Source organism: Delphinapterus leucas, chromosome 6, assembly GCF_059928025.1.
Source record: "Delphinapterus leucas isolate spDelLeu-1000000601 "Yukka" chromosome 6, BTC_Dleu_Yukka2, whole genome shotgun sequence".
Classification (NCBI taxonomy): Eukaryota; Metazoa; Chordata; class Mammalia; order Artiodactyla; family Monodontidae; genus Delphinapterus; species Delphinapterus leucas.
Genome location: NC_143134.1, coordinates 37517038 through 37536981, shown reverse-complemented (window position 1 = coordinate 37536981; position 19944 = coordinate 37517038). Strand labels below are relative to the sequence as shown.

General features: G+C 41.1%; 1 protein-coding gene across 1 annotated transcript in view; it reads right to left on the bottom strand.

The window, feature by feature from the left end:
* Positions 1–19944, bottom strand: part of HSD17B3 (hydroxysteroid 17-beta dehydrogenase 3) — a 52548-nt gene that overhangs the window by 24266 nt on the left and 8338 nt on the right. The window contains exons 2-3 of the mRNA XM_089913019.1: positions 15325–18909; positions 11302–11348 (exon numbers count right to left, since the gene is read on the bottom strand). Coding sequence (XP_089769145.1) covers positions 11302–11348; positions 15325–15478 — 201 coding nt within the window. The 5' untranslated portion in view covers positions 15479–18909. The remainder of the gene's footprint in view (positions 1–11301; positions 11349–15324; positions 18910–19944) is intronic.

Here is a 19944-nt window from a genome sequence, read left to right as displayed (position 1 = left end):
ATTGGAAAAATGTCACATAGCCCCAGCTATATGTAAGGGAATCTGGGAAGTTCCCTGGCTGGATAGCCACTTACTAGCTACAACTTTATACAATGGGAGAATAGGGATTTGGGGGAAACTTAGCTGTTCCTGCCACCAATGTCCTATGTTTATCTGTTGCCATTGTGAATTAAATTACTATGGATAACTAAATTGGGTCAATTTATATAATGGAATACTATACAATACTGAAAATGAATGAACCAGGTTCTACACACGTCAGCATGGATGAATTTCAAAAGCACAATATTGATCAGTAAGAAGCAGATTACAGAAGACATATGAATCAATTTATATTAAGTTCAAAACAAATGAGGCAACCAAATGTTGTTGAGGGATACACGCATGTGTAACAACTTTTTTAAAGTAAGGAAATTATTAACACAGCATTCTTAATAGTGCTTACATCTGTGGGAGTGAGGAGGGGAAACACAAAGGCATGACATATGTGCCTATATGACAAACTTCAAGGAAACTGGTGATGCCCTATTTCTTAAGCTTGGTGATAAGAGACACTGTCCTCATTTTAATTTTTTTTGTAACTACACTTAGATATTATGTACACTTTTGTTTGGTACATCTCTCTCTCTCTCTCTCTCTCACACACACACACACACACACACACACACACACACATGCACACAACCATGACATACTACAATGAATTTAGGATACTCAAAACCTGGTTCAGAAAGTATAGGGTTGAAGTGAAGACATGCAGGAACAAAGCAATGAATCCAAGGAAACATAAAAATAGTTAAAAGCTGTTGCATTCATTTAAGGGAAGGTGAAAGGGAATAAGCTTAGAGTGCAGCTGGAGTAATTTAGACTAGGGTAATTTAGACATTAGGAAGAAGAATTTCCTTGCTGAAATGGCATAAGACACCATCATATATTGAAAGTAAATGTGTGATAATATTCAAGAATAGAGCAAAGCAGTTGTTTTTTTCTTGGGTTGGGCTAAGCCAAGGGATTTTAATGCAAGGGGCCACACTGTGCCATTACCTGTAACTGACAGGAGCGCTGTCTTGAGAAGCATTCTAACTGCCTTGCCTGTCACACTGGAGCTTGTAGCATCCATACCATCCCAGCCGTTGGGGATGGCACTAGAATTGCCCAGATATGGAGCAATTAAACCAGACAATCTTTAGTCATATATTTTGCTTCTAGCATTTTGTGGGCATTAATAGCCAAGAATGCATGTTTATATATATTAAAGTGACAAAAAGTAAGTTTTATAATGTTTAAATATATATGTATATAAGTATTAAAATTTATAGTAATATAAGATGGGTTAAAATTGGTTCAATCATATAGAGGACCATCTGGCAATGGTATCCAGTATTTAAATGCACATACCCATTGAGCCAGCCATCTTACTGATAGGGATGTATACTTGGATATGTGTAAGTTTATCTTCAAGGGTGTGTCTTGAAACATTATTTGTAACTACAAAAACAAAAAGTAACACTAGTGCCCATCCCTAAGAGGCCGATAAAAGAGACATAGTACATCCCTGGGATAGGATAACACTGAAACCATTAAAAAGAATGAAGGCCATCTGTATGCCTTTGCTGTGGCAAGATCTCCATATTACATTATTTAATGGACAAAGCCAAGTTTAGAAGAGTGTTTATGGTTGTGTGAAGCAGGATCCCATCTGTGCTCATGTGGGCAAAAACTAAACATACAGGTGTAAATTCTGCTAGGAGACTATAAATTACTTTCCTTCTTCCTGGGCATGTGACTAGATGACACTCCTGGCCTTTCTTGCCCTATGTCTGGCCATAGGACTGAGTGCTGGCAGTGGGCTGCAGGACACACACATGCTTATGACCCAGCTCCAACCTTGAAGAGTAGCACAAAGGCTTATAAGATAGAAAAGAAGCAAGACAGAAGGAACTGGACAGAGCCACCCACTAATCAGGAAAGTCTCTGGATTGTTACACTGAAGTTACTCTGTACTATCAACATCCATGTCAACAGGTAAGTATGAATATAGCCATGGTTTTCCTTTACCTTTTCTGAAAGGAATCTCAAGACATTGTGAACACTGGTGACCTTTACAGAGAAGGGCCAGGTAAGGGCAGGGGTGAGGGAGGAGAGGTCTTTATTTCCCTTTGTATGCTTTTCTGTGCTGCTTGAGTTTTCTCATTTTATGCCTGTATTATTTTATCTTTAACAGAAATTATCTGGGCAAAGAGATGATGGCCTTTTTGTTGTTTTCTTCCTTATACTTCTTTGAATTAAAAATGTATACATAAACATCATTAGCCATCAGGGAAGTGCAAATTAAAACCCCAATGAGATATTACTACACAGCTCTCAGAATGGCTAAAATAAAATATAGCAACACCAAATGCTGGTGAAGATGTGGAGAAAATGGACCACACATACAGTGCTGGTGAGAATGGTACAAACAATCTGGGGAACAGTTTAGCAGTTTCTTAAAAAACTAAACATGCAACTATCATACCAGCCAGCAACTGCACTCCTGAACATTTATTCCAGAAAAAATAGTCTTACGTTCACACAAAACTTATATACAAATGTTTATAGAAGCTTTATAAGTATTGCCCCAAACTGGAAACAATATCCTGTAATAAACCATAATGGAAAAGAATATAAAAATAATGTATGTATATATATATATGTATAACTGAATCATTTTGCTGAACAGCAGAAAGTAACACAACATTGTAAATCAACTATACGTCAAGAAAGAAATAATGAAAGAAAGAAGGAGGGAAGGAGGGAAGGAAGGAAGGAAGGGAGGGAGGGAGGGAGGGAGGGAGGGAGGAAGGAGGTGGTGGGGGTGTTTATACAACGGCCACACAAGGGATCCCTGCGGTGATGGAAACGTTCTGTATCTTGACTGTATCTATGTTGATATCCTGAGTGTGATGTTGTAGAATAGCTTTGCAAGATTGGGTAAAGGGTACATGGGATCTCTCTGTATTCTTTCTTACAACTGCATATGAATCTATAATTATCTCAAAATTAAGAGTTTAATTTTAAAAAAGAAGCTAAAGGAAGCTAAGTAAATACAGGAAAATTAGGTAACAGTGCTTTTTAAAAGAGAATTGGGGATGTGAAGTGAGTAGATGCTGTATGGGGCTGTACGGTGCTTAGCTGGGGCTGAGATGAGCTGGGAGGCCAGAGGGGCTGGCGCTGCTTGGGGCCAGCTGGGCTGCTTTTTGTACAGACCAGAGCAGCTGCACATGCTCCTAAGGACTGGGCAGAGCTGACTAGAACCCTGAATGGCTGGAACCCTGGGAGGCATTAAATATTATGTCTTTCTCTGACCTAAGCCTGTTTGGTTGTTCATAATCACTGGGTTTTCTCATTGCCTCCAGTAATTAGAGATAGATTTTGGCTACAGATCTCCTCCCCAACAACCAGCCAGCAGATGGTATGTTATAAGATTTAAACAAGCCTCAGACCAAATCCTACCAACAGAAACATTCATTAGTAAGCTGGCATCAAGATAGTCATGAACCTGTTCTTATAGCTCAGTGGAGTCCCAGCTTTCTGTCCCTTAGGCAGTCTGTGAAGGCTCATCCCAGGCAGATATGATAATGTTCTGGGGGCAGGGGGCAGTCAAACTTCTAGCAGGGTAGGGTGAGAGAATCCTCCACTGTCAGCAGGACATGGGGCCAAATCAGTTAAAGGCCAAGGAACACCACTCTGCGATGCTCACAGATTTTACATCCTTGTTCACAGGAGGGCAGAAGTACCTGTACAATATTTCTAGCTAATCCACATATCTTGGAAGGCACTTCCTCAGGAAAATTATTTATAACGTCTCTTAGGCTAAGGGGCAAAGCCTCTAATGAAAGTCAAGTTAGCTAAAGCACAGATATTGATGAACTCTAATTTAGCATCTCTAAAAATTAACTAAAACCTGGATTTAGCCAAGGTCCTGGCAAAAACAGCACACTCAAATTGGGTAACTAGAAGAGAGTTTAATAAAAGGATGATTTACAAAGTGTGACTAATGTGTAGAGAACCCACGAGATTCTGGAGCTAATAAGGGCAGAGCTGTTGTCACCTGTGAACCTGAAAGGGTTGGGGGATGAACAGTTACCAGAACCAGGGGGTGGAGAGGGCTGCCTGACAGAGCTGTGGCCTTCAGCAGAGGGATACAGCCAGCCCACAGGGAGAGAGCAGAAAGGAACCCAACCTCACACTCCTCTCTCTCTCTCTTACCTGTTGCCAGTATCCCCCAACCCCCACCAAACCCCACTGAAACCAGAAGCCATCTGAGGCCCTTGGTGCAAGGCAGCCTCCTAGGGCACACAGCAGGGCGAAGAAGGGGCAGAGGGTGAATCCCGAGGGGCAAGTAGAAGAAACTCAACACACACCACCTCTAGGTGTGGTGGTGTATTCCATTCCTAGGTAATCTACCCAAGAGAAATGGAGGGACTTCCCTGGTGGCGCAGTGGTTAAGAATCTGCCTGCCAATGCAGGGGACATGGGTTCGAGCCCTGGTCTGGGAAGATCAGGAGCCGTGGAGCAACTAAACCCGTGCACCACAACTACTGAGCCCATGTGCCACAACTACTGAAGCCCGTGCGCCTGGAGCCCGTGGTCCCCAACAAGAGAAGCCACGGCAATGAGAAGCCTGTGCACCACAACAAAGAGTAGCCCCCGCTCGCCGCAACTACAGAAAGCCCGCACACAGCAACGAAGACCCGATGCAGCCCAAAAAAAAGGAGAAATGGAAACATATGTCCATGAAAACAAGCACATAAGAATGTTCACAGCAGCACATTATATAGCCAAAAAATGGGAACAACCCAAACATTCATCAGCTAGTAAATGAATAAACAAATTGTGGTATATCCATACGATGGAATATTATTCTGCAATAAAAATGAAAGAACCCACTGACACATGCTACAACATGGATGAACCTCAAAAATCCTGTGCTAAATGAAGGAAGTCAGGCACAAAACACTACATATTGTGTGGTGGCATTCATATGAAGTGTTCAGAAAAGATTAGTGGCAGCCTAGGACTAGGGATGGGAATGGGGGATTAACTGTGACCAGTTGTGAGTGACCTCGTTAGGATCTTATTAGGATGATGGAAATGTGCTAAAACTGGATGGTGAAGATGGTGAAAACCTTGGTTAATTTACTAAAAATCATTGTACCATACACTTAAAACAGGTGAATTTTATGGTACATGAATTATATCTCAAGAAGCTGTTTAAAATTTAAAAACTGCATTTTTTATGTGCATATCATATTATGCATGCTGAAGTATTTTAAAGTAACTTATATTCAGTCTAACAGCTGATCTTCAGCCATAAAGTGCTATAACAAGTCCCACCCCGGGCCTGGAACCTATCTAGTGAGGTTTCACTTTGTAAAAAGACAATCAATCAATATCTAGACATACATAGAATGTAATTAGGGGTGATACTCTGCATCTGTTGTTCCTTTAAATAGTTGATTTCCTAGTATATTTTTAAATGAAATAAAAAGAAGTTTATTCAGACATTTTGGCTGGAACACAGTTATGGAAAAGAAATAAGCCACAGAAAATGTCTCAAAGACTTTTGTGTCAATTTTGACTGACCCTAGGTAAAGAAAGCTTCATTCAGACCAGACTGAGCAAAGGAGAAGGTGGGAAGCAGGTTCTCTAAGAGAAACTCATCTTCAGCTGGGCCCGTAACACACTTTCCCCTGAAAAACAACCACCACGGAAAAACTAAACCAAGAAGAGTGAACCCCAAGGTGAACTATGGACTCTGGGTGATAATGACGTGCCACTGTATGTTCACTGTAGCAAACTTCCCACTCTGGGGTGTGTGTGCGGACAGGGGTATATGGGAACTCGCTGTACCTTCTGCAAGATTTTGTGGTCAATCTAAAACTGCTCTAAAAAATAAAGTCTATCTTAAAACTTTAAAAATAAATAGAAAATTAAAAGATAAAAAAATACGAACTGTCCCATTTTAAGGCCAGTGATATCATGAAGTCTTCTCTTTCTCTCCTGGAAAATTCCCCACCCCCACCTCCAGCCCTCATTTTCAGTCTGGGAATCTATCAAAGGATGGCTAAAGAATTAAGTCACAATTCACTTCATCAGCCTCCAGAGGGGGAGATTGTCCATTAAATAGAAACCAATTTGCATTTTCAACACAAAGGATGCTCTCTGCCTTGTGTGCTTCCAGCCTCTCCTGAATTGTGCCATTTATCTCAAGAGCCATAGACTTTTTTTTTTTTTTGCGGTACGCAGGCCTCTCACTGCTGTGGCCTCTCCTGTTGCGGAGCACAGGCTCCGGACGCGCGGGCTCAGCGGCCATGGCTCACGGGCCCAGCCGCTCCGTGGCACGTGGGATCTTCCCAGACCGGGGCACGAACCCGTGTCCCCTGCATCGGCAGGTGGACTCTCAACCACTGCGGCACCAGGGAAGCCCAAGAGCCATAGACTTTTTAAAGGTTCCATGTGAAGTGGTCTGAGCCAGGAGGGGGGCACGGAGAACACTTGGTTGTCTGGGCCAGCACGTTCCCTTTGTCCTTTTGAGCAGGGCTCAATCTTCTTTCTAGAATGTCCAGGCTGACAGGCTCCATACGTGGGTTTTGCCACCACCCCCCTTCAGGGAATTAAGCCCCAGAAGCACGCCCTCTCCCAGAATTCCCTGCCAGGCACTGTGCTAAAAGAAGAACGGCTGCTGCTGTGATGAATAGACCATTTTCCTTCTGCTGTGTGTTAGGGCCTAGGTCAAGGAAGGCGCTTGTTGCTGCTAATCTATAACAGGTGGTGGGAATGCCAGGGAAGACAGGGCTTCTTCTGTGTGGCAGTAAATAAAATAAAGGGCTTGAATTCAGGTGCCAAAGGAATGGAAATGGTGTGAAATACAGAGTGAAGTAGAGGCTTCAGAGGCATGAAGAGCAGGCCCATTCTTGTCCTTCCTCCTCCAGCCCATCCCTCTCCACAATTTGTTTCACGCTGCTTCCAATAATGCTTGAAATTCCTTTAAAAGGAGGCAAAGTCACTATTGCCACTCTAAATACAAATACAGATTAGGTTAAAATGTAATATAGAATAGGCTACTGGAAAGTTGGAGTAAAAGTCCCTATTTCTACCATGAAATGCAACTAAAACATGCAACCTGGACGTAATACATAAAATAAATATAAGAAGACTCCAAAAGATAGTGAGAAGATCAGCTACGGACCTTGAGACCTGAGGAAACCAGTGGTGAGTCTCCTGGGTTTTCTTTTTGCCTCATATATCCCAGGCTTATTGCTGGAGAAGCTGGATATTCAGAAACACCAACAGTGCAGACATAAAAAGTCCCAATAAAAGCCTGCTCTCTCTAACCAAAGAACCAAAAAATGGCAGCCTAGCAACCAAAAAACGACAGCCTAGCAGTCGTACTCCAGACAAACAACTCAAAAAAAAAAAAAAAATCTATGTTCCTATTGCCACCCCTGCCTCCAAAGGCTGAGCGGGGAGCTGACACTTCCACTCTGGTGAGGCTGAGTCCTAACAAGGACTCCAACCCCCTGCCAGGTTGGCATCACAGAAGGATGAGCAGGGAGCTGGGACTTTCATCCCAGCCACCCCACCCACCATGTCAGCAGAGACCTGAACTTCCACTTCCACCTGACAGTGCCAGAGCACCCCTTCTGCTCTCTCCCCTCTTCCTTCCCCTGGGATGATGACAGAGGAAGCCTAGTGGAGATTCAGGACTTATACCATCGCTGCAGTGATAGTGAGATTACCTCCTCCAAGTACTGCTTGTGGGGAGCAGTAAGCATGCACTCTTGCCCCCGAAATCCAGAGTGGCTTATGAGAAGCCAGAACTCCTACACCCATCCAGCAGGAACAAGGAGGCAGCACCCCCCAAAGGAGGCCAAGTGGAAAACCTGGGCTTCTACCTCACCTGGTAGGAAAAAGCACCCCCTCCTCCCCCTGTTGAAGCAATGTCAGTACAGACCTAAACCAGAAGATTTAAATATGATCCAGAGTCTCATAACGTAAAACCAAAAATGTCCGAGATTCAATTAAAGAAAAAAAAAACTCATCACACCAAGAATAAGGAAGATCTCAATCTGAGTAAGATAAAAACAACGGACAAATGTTAACACCAAGATGACACAGATGTTAGAATTATCTGACTAGAATTTTAAAGCAGCTATCGTAAAAATGCTTCAGAGAGCAATCACAAACACAATTAAAACAAATGAAAAATAGGACATTTCAGCAAAGAAATAGAAGATATAAAGAAAAATGAAATGGAAATTTTAGAACTGAAAAATACAGAAAGTGAAATTAAAAACTCAACGGATGGGCTCAATGGCAGAATGGAGAGACCAAGGAAAGAATCCATGAACTTAAAGATAAAACAACAGGAATTACCCAATCTAAACAGAGAAAAAATACACTGAAAAAACATGAACAGCATCTCAGAGACCCACTAGACTATAAGAAAGGTCTTGCATTTGTGTCATTAGAGTCCCAGAAGAAGAGGAGAGGGCTAGGCAGCTCAAATATTCAGAAAGAATATTTGAAGAAAGAATGAATGAAAAATTTCCAAATTTGTGAAAAGGTATAAACCTACAGATTCAAGAGACTGAGTGAATCTCAAACAAGATAAACCCAAAGAAACCCACACCAAGAAACATAATTAAACTCCTGAAAACTGAACACAAAGAAAAAAATCTTGAAAGCAATGAAAGAGAAACAACACCTTACCTATAGGGGAAAATGATTTGAATAACATCAGACTCATCAGAAATCATAGAGGCCAGAAGGAAGTGGCACAACATTTTTCAAGTGCTGAAAGGAAAGGATTGTCAACTATAAATCCTATGTTCAGCAAAATTATCCTTCAGGAGTGAAGGGGAAATGGAGACAGTCTCTGATGAAGGAAAACAAAGAGAATTTGTCACCGGCAGAGCTACTGTAAAAGAACAACTAAAGGAACTTCTCTAAACAGACAGGAAATAACAAAAGAAAAAATCTTGGAACATCAGGGAAGAAGAAAGAACAATAGAAAGAGTAAAAATATGGGTAAGTACAACACATTTTCTTTCTCAAAAAGAGAAAGAAAAAAGCAATATATGGGAAAGAAAACACAGATTAAATATCCAATAATAATAGTGGCTAAACTTGGAGAGCTTACTCTATGCAAAGCATTTTGCCCGTCTCATCCCGTTTAACTTTTACAAAAGCCCAGATGGAATTATCATCACCTCCATTTTGTTGATGTGGAAATTCTGCAGTGAGCATATTGGAGGCAGAGTTTGAACAGACATCTGATCCATTCCCAACCTCGAATTCTTAACCATTACAATCCATAGCATTCCAGACTCTGAACTGCTTTCCTTGAAGCAGCAATTAGCAGGGAGACAAGAACAGGCTCTCTGGGAGAGAGGGAATCCTGCATGAAAGAAAGGTAGGGATCCCAGAAAATTGTTTAACACAGCCTTAGAAAAGAACAAAAGGAAACAAAGAATAAGATTCTACAAGAAGAGCAAAGCAAGAATTAGTCTAGAAGAGAAACAGAATTTAGAATTTGAAGGCTCTTAGGAGACATCTTTTGTGCTCATAAAGACCTGGAAGCCCAGAAAGGATGTGTAACTTGTCCAAAATCTGCAGACAGTTAGTGTCTGAATGAGGACTGGAACTCATAGCTCCTGACCCCCAGGCCATTGCTTTTGGAAAGAGTAAGGAAATGAATTGCCAAGGAGAATCCGCACATGGGTCTCCTCTAAGAAGAAAGAAAAGTGTCTGAGTCTTAAGATATCAAGGGGGCCACAGGTATATCAGGTCAGCATGAATTTGAGGAAAGAATCTGGAAAATCATAAAGAAATAACCTGAGTTCTCCAGAGAACTGAGAGGTAAGGCCTTGGATCTTGTGGATGAAAGATAAGACCCTTTCCAGAAAACTGGTCTGAGGTGAAAAAACAGTTATATAAGAGGTGATATAGTTTTAACACAAATAGCTAGAAAAGCTTTCCTTCTGATTTGGGGTATGGAAGATACAAGGCTTTGGAAAGGGGTTGGCACATGGTCTCTCCAACCTCAACACTCAAATATAACCACTCATCTACTGAGTGTTGGGTACTACTGATCATCAGAAAGTTGCTATATACAAATTAGGATAAGAGCAAAGAGGAACTCTTTAGCTGCAAGAAAAAAACAAAAACAGAGTTGAAGTAGAATGTCAGTACCAAAGAAATTATCTTCAGAGCATGGAGGATGGGGGGGTAGACCCAAAAGACCAGCACTCGGAGCTTTTAAGTGGTATAGTTCAGCTCTGTTAACTAAAAAGAAAACCAGAAGTTTCTATCTGGTACCTCCAATATACCTTGCAATGTTCATTTCACAGAAGATGATTTGACCTCTCTCATGACACAGGCCTTTAGGAACAAGAAAACACATGAGTACTACACTATTGTTGAATGTAGTTTTCATAATTGAAGTGCTTTGCATTATGTTTTTAAGGTACTGATTTTTAACAGCCATCCTCATAATTTCTAGGATTCTATTTCTTCTATTGTATTTTACATGGTTCTGGAGGTTAGTATAATACGCGCAAGGAAGAAAGAAAATATATAGGAATTCCAGGAAACAATACTTCATTAGTGAAAATGTCGAACTTGTAATAATACTAATAATAATGGCATACAAAACTACATATGCTGTAAACACATTTTTAGAAAAGCGTAACTACCTACTATCTATCTATCTATCTATCTATCTATCTATCTATCTACAGAGAAACAAAAACCCTGGAAGGAAACACTCAAGGACTCTAATCACACTCCAGTGACTCTCAGCCCTATCAGATTCTCTCTTTATATTATATTTTTTAATGCCCATTAATCTTCTTGAAGTGAAAGTTATATATATACATATCTCCTACCTACACAAATGATTTTTAAATCAACATATGCCCTAGCTATAAAAGGAAAGTAGTTTATAATTTTTTTATTGCTTTAAGTATATAAATGCTTATGGTACAATTACCCTAGGAAATAAGTGTCCCCATAAATTCCTAAAACAACTCCTAAGGGGAGATACTGCCACCTTTGAATATCATTGTATTTTTTTTAAAAGGTAGCCAGGCAGTGAGATTATGATTTTTAAATTTCCTTTTTTATAGAAAATAGTTTCCTTCATAAGGGAATGTCCATTGCTTTTATAATCAGAAAACTAGTGTTTGGGGCGGGAGTCATGTGACTATGATGTGTTTAATAAAAGGGGAGGAGAAAGTCTCCAGGGACACAACTTACCTCGAATGAATAAGCTTTCCCAATCCCATCTCCTGCTCCAGTGATCACTGCAAAAAGCAGGAATGGTTTTAAAGGATAGAATTAATCTTTAAACCCCTTTCTTGCTGGCTACATGTTCTTGCAGGCCTACTCTCTAGGACACAATATTCCAAAGCACTGCCCTTCTGCTCTCCAGCCCTACTCCGCTCAACTGTGAAGTTTCCAGCCTTGACTCCCTTCACTAAATGTTCAAAATGAAGCTTTTTTTTCTTTTTTTGGATGGGGTTTGGGGGGAAGGGTTGGTGAGGCTATGAAAAACATGCTCCAAAATGAAACAAAGAACATTAGCCAGCGAACATTTTATTCAGACCCCATAAGGGCTTAGACATTTCTAAGCCTTAATTCATCAAGGACAAGCAGTGTATGCTATTATCTCTCTACCCACACACCCAATTATCACTGTAAGGACATTTCAAGGTTCCTACTAAAAGTTGAGTTCTCCCCACTTCCTATCCTCACTCTCACAGGACAGCAGCCATCAAAGCCCATTGAAGATAGAGAACTTAACAAAGAGGAAAATACAGAAATACAAAAAGAGGATGCAGTGACATGAAGGAACCTAAAGAACTTGTGCTCACTGGATCTATTGATTAATAGATAACAATGAGATGGGCCTTCTAGTCCTTTTATAGCCAACAGCACATACATATTTAATGACTGAGCTCTAGGGTAAACTTCATTCGTGTGAATGTCACAATTTCAAAACACAGTACCATTCAGTATATACATATCTGCAGTTTACCTTTGCACCAACAATCGGAGGATATGCTTTCCAAAAGTGTGTACAAAAGCTATGTATACATTTAGTTTACTTGAGAGGGAGAGCAGACCAAGCTAAAAAAGCTTCAGGCAGTGCTTCAGGCAGAAGCACCCTCATTTTAATAATTACCAGTGATTTTACTTGTTTATTTGGGTACTTTTAAGTGACTCCACGTATATGACTTGTTTTACTCTGTAGAGGTACTTTGCTCAGGGTTGTTGTCTTCTGCCTCACCTTCCCCTCCATTACAGGCATCCTCAAAATCACCCAGTACAAGGCCTGAACTATAGTCAAGATAACGTCAATAAGTGGCTGGTACCTACTGAGTGTTTACTTTCTGCCGCGCATTATATTTTTGGGTTTTGTTTTTAGTCACTTAGACCTTATTATTTACAAGTTAAATTACACAGCATGAGATGGACTGGAGGGAGAAGAGGGGAGGAAGCTGGCTCCTGAGGTTCCTGGCCACCTCCACCCCCTCCTCGGTGCGTAGCAAAGTCTCCAGTGCTGCCTCTGCCCCAGTGTCCAGGTCAGGCCTTGGAACACAGCTTCCAAGCCAGGATTGAGGTTCTGGCTCTGACACCCCAGAGCACCAGGGCTCCCACTAGCAGCTTCTTCGTGGCGGGTGGTGGGAATGTGAAGGCATCAGTTTGTCTAGGTGAGGGTGACAGATGAGGCTGCTGGAATTCAGGGAGAAAGTGGAATAGGCATTGTAGGTCCAATAAAGCTCTTCCGTGTCCGGCTTACGGAAATGCAGAAAGAGCATGTGGATGGGCAACCCCACAGCCACCATCTCATCTGATATTCAAAACAAGCCTATAATTCAGGGAACATCAGTTTCCTTAGTTTATATTTGAGGAAGCTAAGGGAGAGAAAGTTCTTAACCCAATCAAGGCCACACTGCTAAAAATGATGACTGCAGGATTTGAACCCAGGCTCTGACTTTAGGGTCACAAATCTATAAAGAATATCAGTGATGGGACTTCCCTGGTGGCGCAGTGGTTAAGAATCCACCTGCCAATGCAGGGGACACGGGTTCGAGCCCTGGTCCGGGAAGATCCCACATGCCGCGGAGCAACTGAGCCCGTGCACCACAACTACTGAGCCTGCACTCTAGAGCCCACGAGCCACAACTACTGAGCCCATGTGCCACAACAACTGAGGCCCGCATGCCTAGAGCCCGCGCTCCGCAATAAGAGAAGTCACCACAATGAGAAGCCCACGCACCGCAACGAAAGAGTAGCCCCCACTCGCAGCAACTAGAGAAAGCCTGCACGCAGCAAGGAAGACCCAGCATAGCCAAAAAAAAAAAAAAAAAGAATACCAGTGACAAAATTAGGAAATCAACCACATATGACCGCACATGCACTTCTTTTAGAATGTGTGTCCTCAGAAGGGCTTTGCCGTACACTGATGGGCAGAGTTCTAAGCCCCTCAGAGCACAGGCATTTGGATCTGTGTGATGCAGAGTATTTGGATCCAGAACATTCAAGTTCAAACTGCTTAGCAAGTTCACTGGAGACATCATACTGCCCTGAGAGGGAGTGCTCACACACACATATTCTCTCTCTCTCTCTCTCTCTCTCTCTCTCTCTCTCCCCAGATTAACAAGCAACAGTTAAAAACGCATTTTATTCATGCCAAACAATTTTCATATAGTAATTTTTTTAGCTTTGGAAAATAAGGATACAGGATGCCTAGTTAAACTTGAATTTCAGGTAAACAACAAATAATTTTTTCGTATAAGAATGTTGCACATAATATTGGGGGTGTCATATACTAAAAAATTATTCTTTATTTATCTGAAATTCAAATATAACTGAGTATCCTGTATTTTATCTGGCAGCCCTATAAGGTTGTTTACAATCTTTCCTATTTAACCTGGCATTGTATTTCTAAAGCCACACAAATTCTTATATTTTTTTAAATCATTGGATTTCTTGGTGCCCAACTGTAGTGTAAAACCTGACAGTTGGGTTTTTGGTTTTGTTTTTTTCTTTTTTGTAATGCAAGTGCCTGACTTTGATTGCCAATGAGGCATCAACTTCAAAGAGGCATCAACTTTAAAGATGGTGATTTCTAATAAAAGCTATGCTGGCCACACGATCATGTAAAGAGCCAGGCCATCTCCCCCAAATGAGGTTCCTTTGTTTTAAAAATCTTGATTGATTTCAATAACTGACCATTTGGACCACTTGTTTTTTCTCTTCCTGTGCTTTAAATTCCTGCTTTTATGTTTTAAATTCACCATTAAAGAGTGAGCGTGTGAAATCCTAGGCCCCCACCCCAGAATAAAATAAAAGCAGAACTCCAGGCCCATTCACTCTCTCTCTCTCTCTTTGCGCCCATGACCTTGCTATGTGGCACCAGGTGTCCTACATAATTTCCAGGTCCTGAAAGTAATAAAGCTTTTTTTTTTTTTAAAGTGTCCTGATGGTTATTGCTGAAAGCCACCTTGCAATCACAGTAAGAACCACAAGGGCCAGCCCGACCACAGTATTGGTTATTGATAGACTGACACCAGCACATAACGCCAACTTTGAAATGCAAACTTAGCATTTCGTTCAAGGAGATGCCGAAACCATAGCCTCACGTCCTTCACCTTAAACTCAGTATGGAGCTGAAATTCTGCATGGCAGTTCCAGGAGCTAAATCCCATTGGGAGGCAGCAATTAATCAGTCTACTTGGGACACAAACCAGACCCAGATTCCATATATAACCATTTTAAAAACATGTCTCCACAGAGATCTTTATTGCCTTGATTTTGTATTACCCTCACTTCTTGAAAGGGCTCAGAGAAATTTTTTTTTCATAAAATGAATTTAAATTATTGGATTTCAGAATGTTGAAACACGCTTTAAGAAAATGGAAGCACCCTGGGCTTTTGAAAATCTGAAGAAGAGGATACATAATTTCCTGCAGCCTCTATTACTTGTATCATCAGAAACTCCAAAAATAAGAAAACCCAACTAGTGAGAATGAGAGGAGAAGCACACAGGCAAGGACTGAGTCACATTGTTCCCTAATTATCCTCCTGATGCCCCACATCTCATTTCTCAGACAATCCTAATTTCATTCGTGCTTTCCAGCCTCCCAAATTAAAATACCCCAAAGGAATTACATCTTTGCTCTCAAAAGGAAAAGATGCAATATATCGTTTGAGACCTAAGTGATAATAAGCAAGAACAACAAAAAAAAACAAGAGATGGAAAACTTTCTTTACCTGCCCACTGTCCCATTGACTTCAAGAAAGACCTTGGCGAAACTTTCCAGAAGTGCAGGAAAATACATTTGGAGAATCTCACGCATTTCACCAGGTGGACCAGGCACACCAGCAGCCCTACAAAAATGAAGAACTGTTCCAGAACCTCCCCCATGACGGCACCACAGCAGATGCTGTTTTGGACCTGGTTGGGGCCCTCACAGCCTCCAGGCGCGAGCGTGACTGCTCTGGAGGAGTGTCAGTCAGTCCCCTTCTGGAGTCACTGGGCACATTCCAACGCGTCACTGTGTGGAGGCATTCAGATTGGAGTAACTTCTTTACACAATCCTCTGATTCACAGGCTTCGGAATAAAATATTGTTTCTAATATCTTTACAGCACTGTTGGGCTTTTGTGACACAGGGGAGTTGGTGAAGAAGTGGACATAAAGAAAGATAAAGGCTGGACAATGAAAAATGGCAGCCCAGCATTCCCTCCCTGTATTTGGAAGCTAAAAAAGATACTTAAAAGTATGCAAAATCCTATAAGTCATTCATTCACTTATTCAGCAAATATTTATCGACTGCCTACAGGTGGCATCGCTCTTTGAGGCGCTGGGAATATATAATAGTAAACACGGCCGGTCACTGCCATGGGGGAGCTGAGATTCACAGTCAATGCGCGAATAACTAAGATAATGTCAGATATCAGTGCCGTGAAAAAGTGCTACGGAGTGACTTGTTAGAGTGACTAGTGAGCACAGGAAGAAATTCTGTGAAGAGGTGGTATTTTGAACTGAAATTTGAACGAAAAGGAGACAGCCCTGCAAAGATAGGTTTCCCCCTCCAGGCTGAGGGAACAGCTAGTGCAAGTGACCTGAAATGAGAAAGATGCATGTATTTGAGGAATAAACAGCACTACATAGAGGAACTGGTCAGTAGAGAACAAAGGAAGGAAAGAATAGAGTAAGGTGAAGGCATGGGGAGGAGCCAGATACTCCTGGTGAGGAGTTTGGACTTTATGAGAAACAGGAAACCACTGAAGAGACTCAGACAATGGTGTTATCTAATCCGAGTCACTCTGGATGCTGAGAGAAGATGACCTTTTGGAGGTGGGGATGGAGAGTGGTCGTGGCACTGAAGCAGGGGGAGCGAGACTATGACAGTCATCTGAGAAGAGTGCCCCCATGTTCATCCTTTGGCCCCCTTCTCCTTCTGTCCACACTTACTCATTTGGTGACGTTACCCAATCTCTTGATTCTAAGGACGCTGTGCACTGAGGACCCCCAAATATATAAGTTCAGTGGTAACCCAGGCTGCTCATCCAGACTTGCATTTCCAACTGCCTACTTAACACCTCCATCTGAATGCCTGTCATCTCAAGATTAAGTCTAGTACTGGTTTCTGATATTACCAGCAAATGTCAAAACTTGTTCCCCTTGCAGACTTCCCTATCCCAGAACATGGCAACTCTTATGTTCCAGTTGTTCAGGTTAAAAACCTTAGAGATATCCTTGACTCCTCTCTTTCTCTCACATCCTGCAGCCAATCTGTCTCCTGTTGACCAACAATTGTATTTGTTTTCAGTTTTAGATTATGCTAAACAACATTGCTATGGATATTCTTGTATTTGTACTTTCCCACACGTGTGCATGTCTCTCTCACACACACAAACACACACATACATGTGATTGCAGGGTCATACATGTTATACATGTACAACTTCAATTTTACTAGTGTGTCAGTCCCACTCAGGAGACAAACCACACAGCAATTTGAACATGGACTATTCAATATTAAAAAATTAGTTGGGAATTAGCTACTAAAAGGGCATAAAAGAAAACTCAAAAGAATACTCAAAGGCTGAAGAAGAGTATTTAGGAAACAAATGAACTTGGGAGGGAATTCCTGGAGCCAAGGCTGGGATTCAGACCTCACTGGAGAGAGTGTGGTTGCAGCCAACCGGTTGGTCATGAAGTTCTCTGGGTTGCCCGAGACAGAGCTGCTCACAGTCAGGAGGATAAGTCTGGTTAGCAGGGAACTGCTGCCTGGGACCAGAAATCCCCACTGGGAAGCTGACAAAACTTGCTGGAAAGCTACTGGGGGGTGGGGGGGTGGTTGCTGTTGAACTCCCTGGGGTGAGCCCTACTGGGCCTCAACTGGGAAAAACTGACATTTATTTTTACATATTGAGTCTTTCAACCTACAAACTGGCATATCTCTCCTTTTAGGTCTTCTTAATATCTCTCAATAACTTTTATAATTTCCTTAAAAATTCTTGCTCTTATAGAAATTTATAATAAGAAAAATATCAAAAATATGCAAAAGTAGAGAGACTGATTTAATGAACCCTCACTTACCCATAGGTATAGGTAACTATGATGACAGTTAATAACACAATTAACTATCATTTCATGTCCATTTTTACTTTGTATATACCCATTTGCCCTACTCCCAAACCCCTATAACGGGAAGGACTCTTTAAAAGAATAACATAAAAATAATGTGGTTATTACAATTTAACAATTAGTAGTAATTCCATCAAATATACAGTCAGTATTTAAATTTCCCTGATTGTTACATACATATTTTTAAGTTGACTTTTGAATCATTTTCTTCTTAAAGGGCTACACATTGCATTAAAGTCATATGTCTCATAAGTGGTATAGGTTTTCTCTCCCACCCTTTAAAAAATGTTTACTATCATTTATTTGTTTACGAAATTAAGTTGTTAATCTTATAGAATTTTCCACGTTTTGAATTTGCTGATTGCATCTCCATGGTGTTTCTTAACATGTTCCTTTGTTCCCTATATTTCTTCTAAACTATTTAGATCTAGAGCAGAGGTCAGCAAACTTTCACTTTAAAGGGCCAGATAGTAAAGATTTTATTTTAGGCTTAGTGGGACATACCGTCTCTGTTGCAAAACAGACCCTGGCCATTGTAGTACAAAAGCAGTCATAAGTACTTAAATGACAACTCTATGGATAGGATGGACCTCAAGGGCATTATGCTAAGTGAAGTAAGTCAGAGAAGAAAGATAAACACTATATGATCTCTCTTATATGTGGAGTCCTTTAACAATGTGTGTGTGTGTGTGTGTGTATATATGTGTGTATATATATATATATATATAAATATATAATGATATGTATATATAAATTAGCTCATAGTTAGAGAACACAGATTTGTGGTTGCCAGAGGCAAGGGTTGGGGATGGGAGAAATGGTGCACTTTTTGTGTTTGTCTTTTTGTTTTTGGTTTAAATAGATTGAATTTTTTAAAAGGGAGGGGGTTAGGGAGAAATATGTACAGGAGTATTGGGAACCATAGGTAACTAATATGTTCCCATCTTCTCCAGTCTTCAGAGATTATTAATACCCAAATGACAACAGTCTAAGTCTCTATTCTACTGCCATCAAAGAGTTCAGTATTTTATTAGGTTTCCCTCTTCATGTAATTTTAGGGAACCGTTAAGGAACCTGTTGCCCCAATCCTCCCCTTCTAGCCAAGCAAATCTGGTCTCTGGCTCTGGGACAGTGCTTCACTCTGCTGGTCACTCCTTGCCGTCTTTCTCCTTTTCCAGGCTGCTATCTTTCTTCTTCTTTCTAAGGGAAAATAAAAACATTTAGTTATAAGACAACTTAATCTAGATTTAGGGGGAAAAATCTAATATTGCAGGTCAATAATTCTGCTAGTTATACTCAATCTATATGCCCAAACAGAATAGGTAATGTCTCAGCCTAAAGCATTTTCATATACATGATGGGGAGGGGTAATGGTAGGTGTATTAGCATCACTAAAAGAGTCGTCAAAGTGTTGCCTCCAAAATTAAAGGACAGCCTGCTCCCTGAAATACAGAAGTTCACTGCAATCCTCCAAATGATAGTTTTTCAACTTGGAAAAATTTAAGATCTTGTCTTCACCAGCTATAGAGGAGGCAATGTAAACACTGTGGATCAAAGAGAATTTCTGTAACAAGTGATGTGATTCCTGGGTTTTGTTTGCATATACAGAAACAGTAATGATCAACTTAACCGAATATATACTGAAAGAACAATCTGAGAGATCTTTGGTAGGGAAACTGTGGAGTTACCTGATGACTGAAACTTCCTAACTTGAAAGAGCTATGAAAAAGAGAAGAGACTATATAGATAATTTCATATATATGTGGAATATATAATATTGGGAGATAGAATCTAAAAGGAAAGACCAAAGCACAGTGTGACTGTCTTAGCCGGGGTTCTTTCTGATATGAGGACCTTGTGAAGACAGTTATTTTGGGAAGTAATTCCAATGAGCAGGAGTTGGGTTGGGACCAGGAGATTGAACAGGAAAAGACAGAAAGACATGAATATGTCATTGAGCTGGTCACTGCTGTGAGTGACTGAGGCTCCATCTGCTGGAAAAGCCTCTGCGAAAATGTAGAATGCACCTCAGATTCTTCTGCCTTAAGTAAAAAAGTACAGTAGTTTACCTATTGGCTCCCGGCTCCGTGATCAAGGTTGCCCTGTGGGGTATCACCTCCCTCAATTCCAGGTTTGCCTGTATGTCAGGTGATGAGCGAGTTCCTGTGGGTTAAGAGGAGCCCCAGCTCCCTGAGAGACAGCAGCTACTGTCAAGTTCCGCCTGCATTCCTCTCT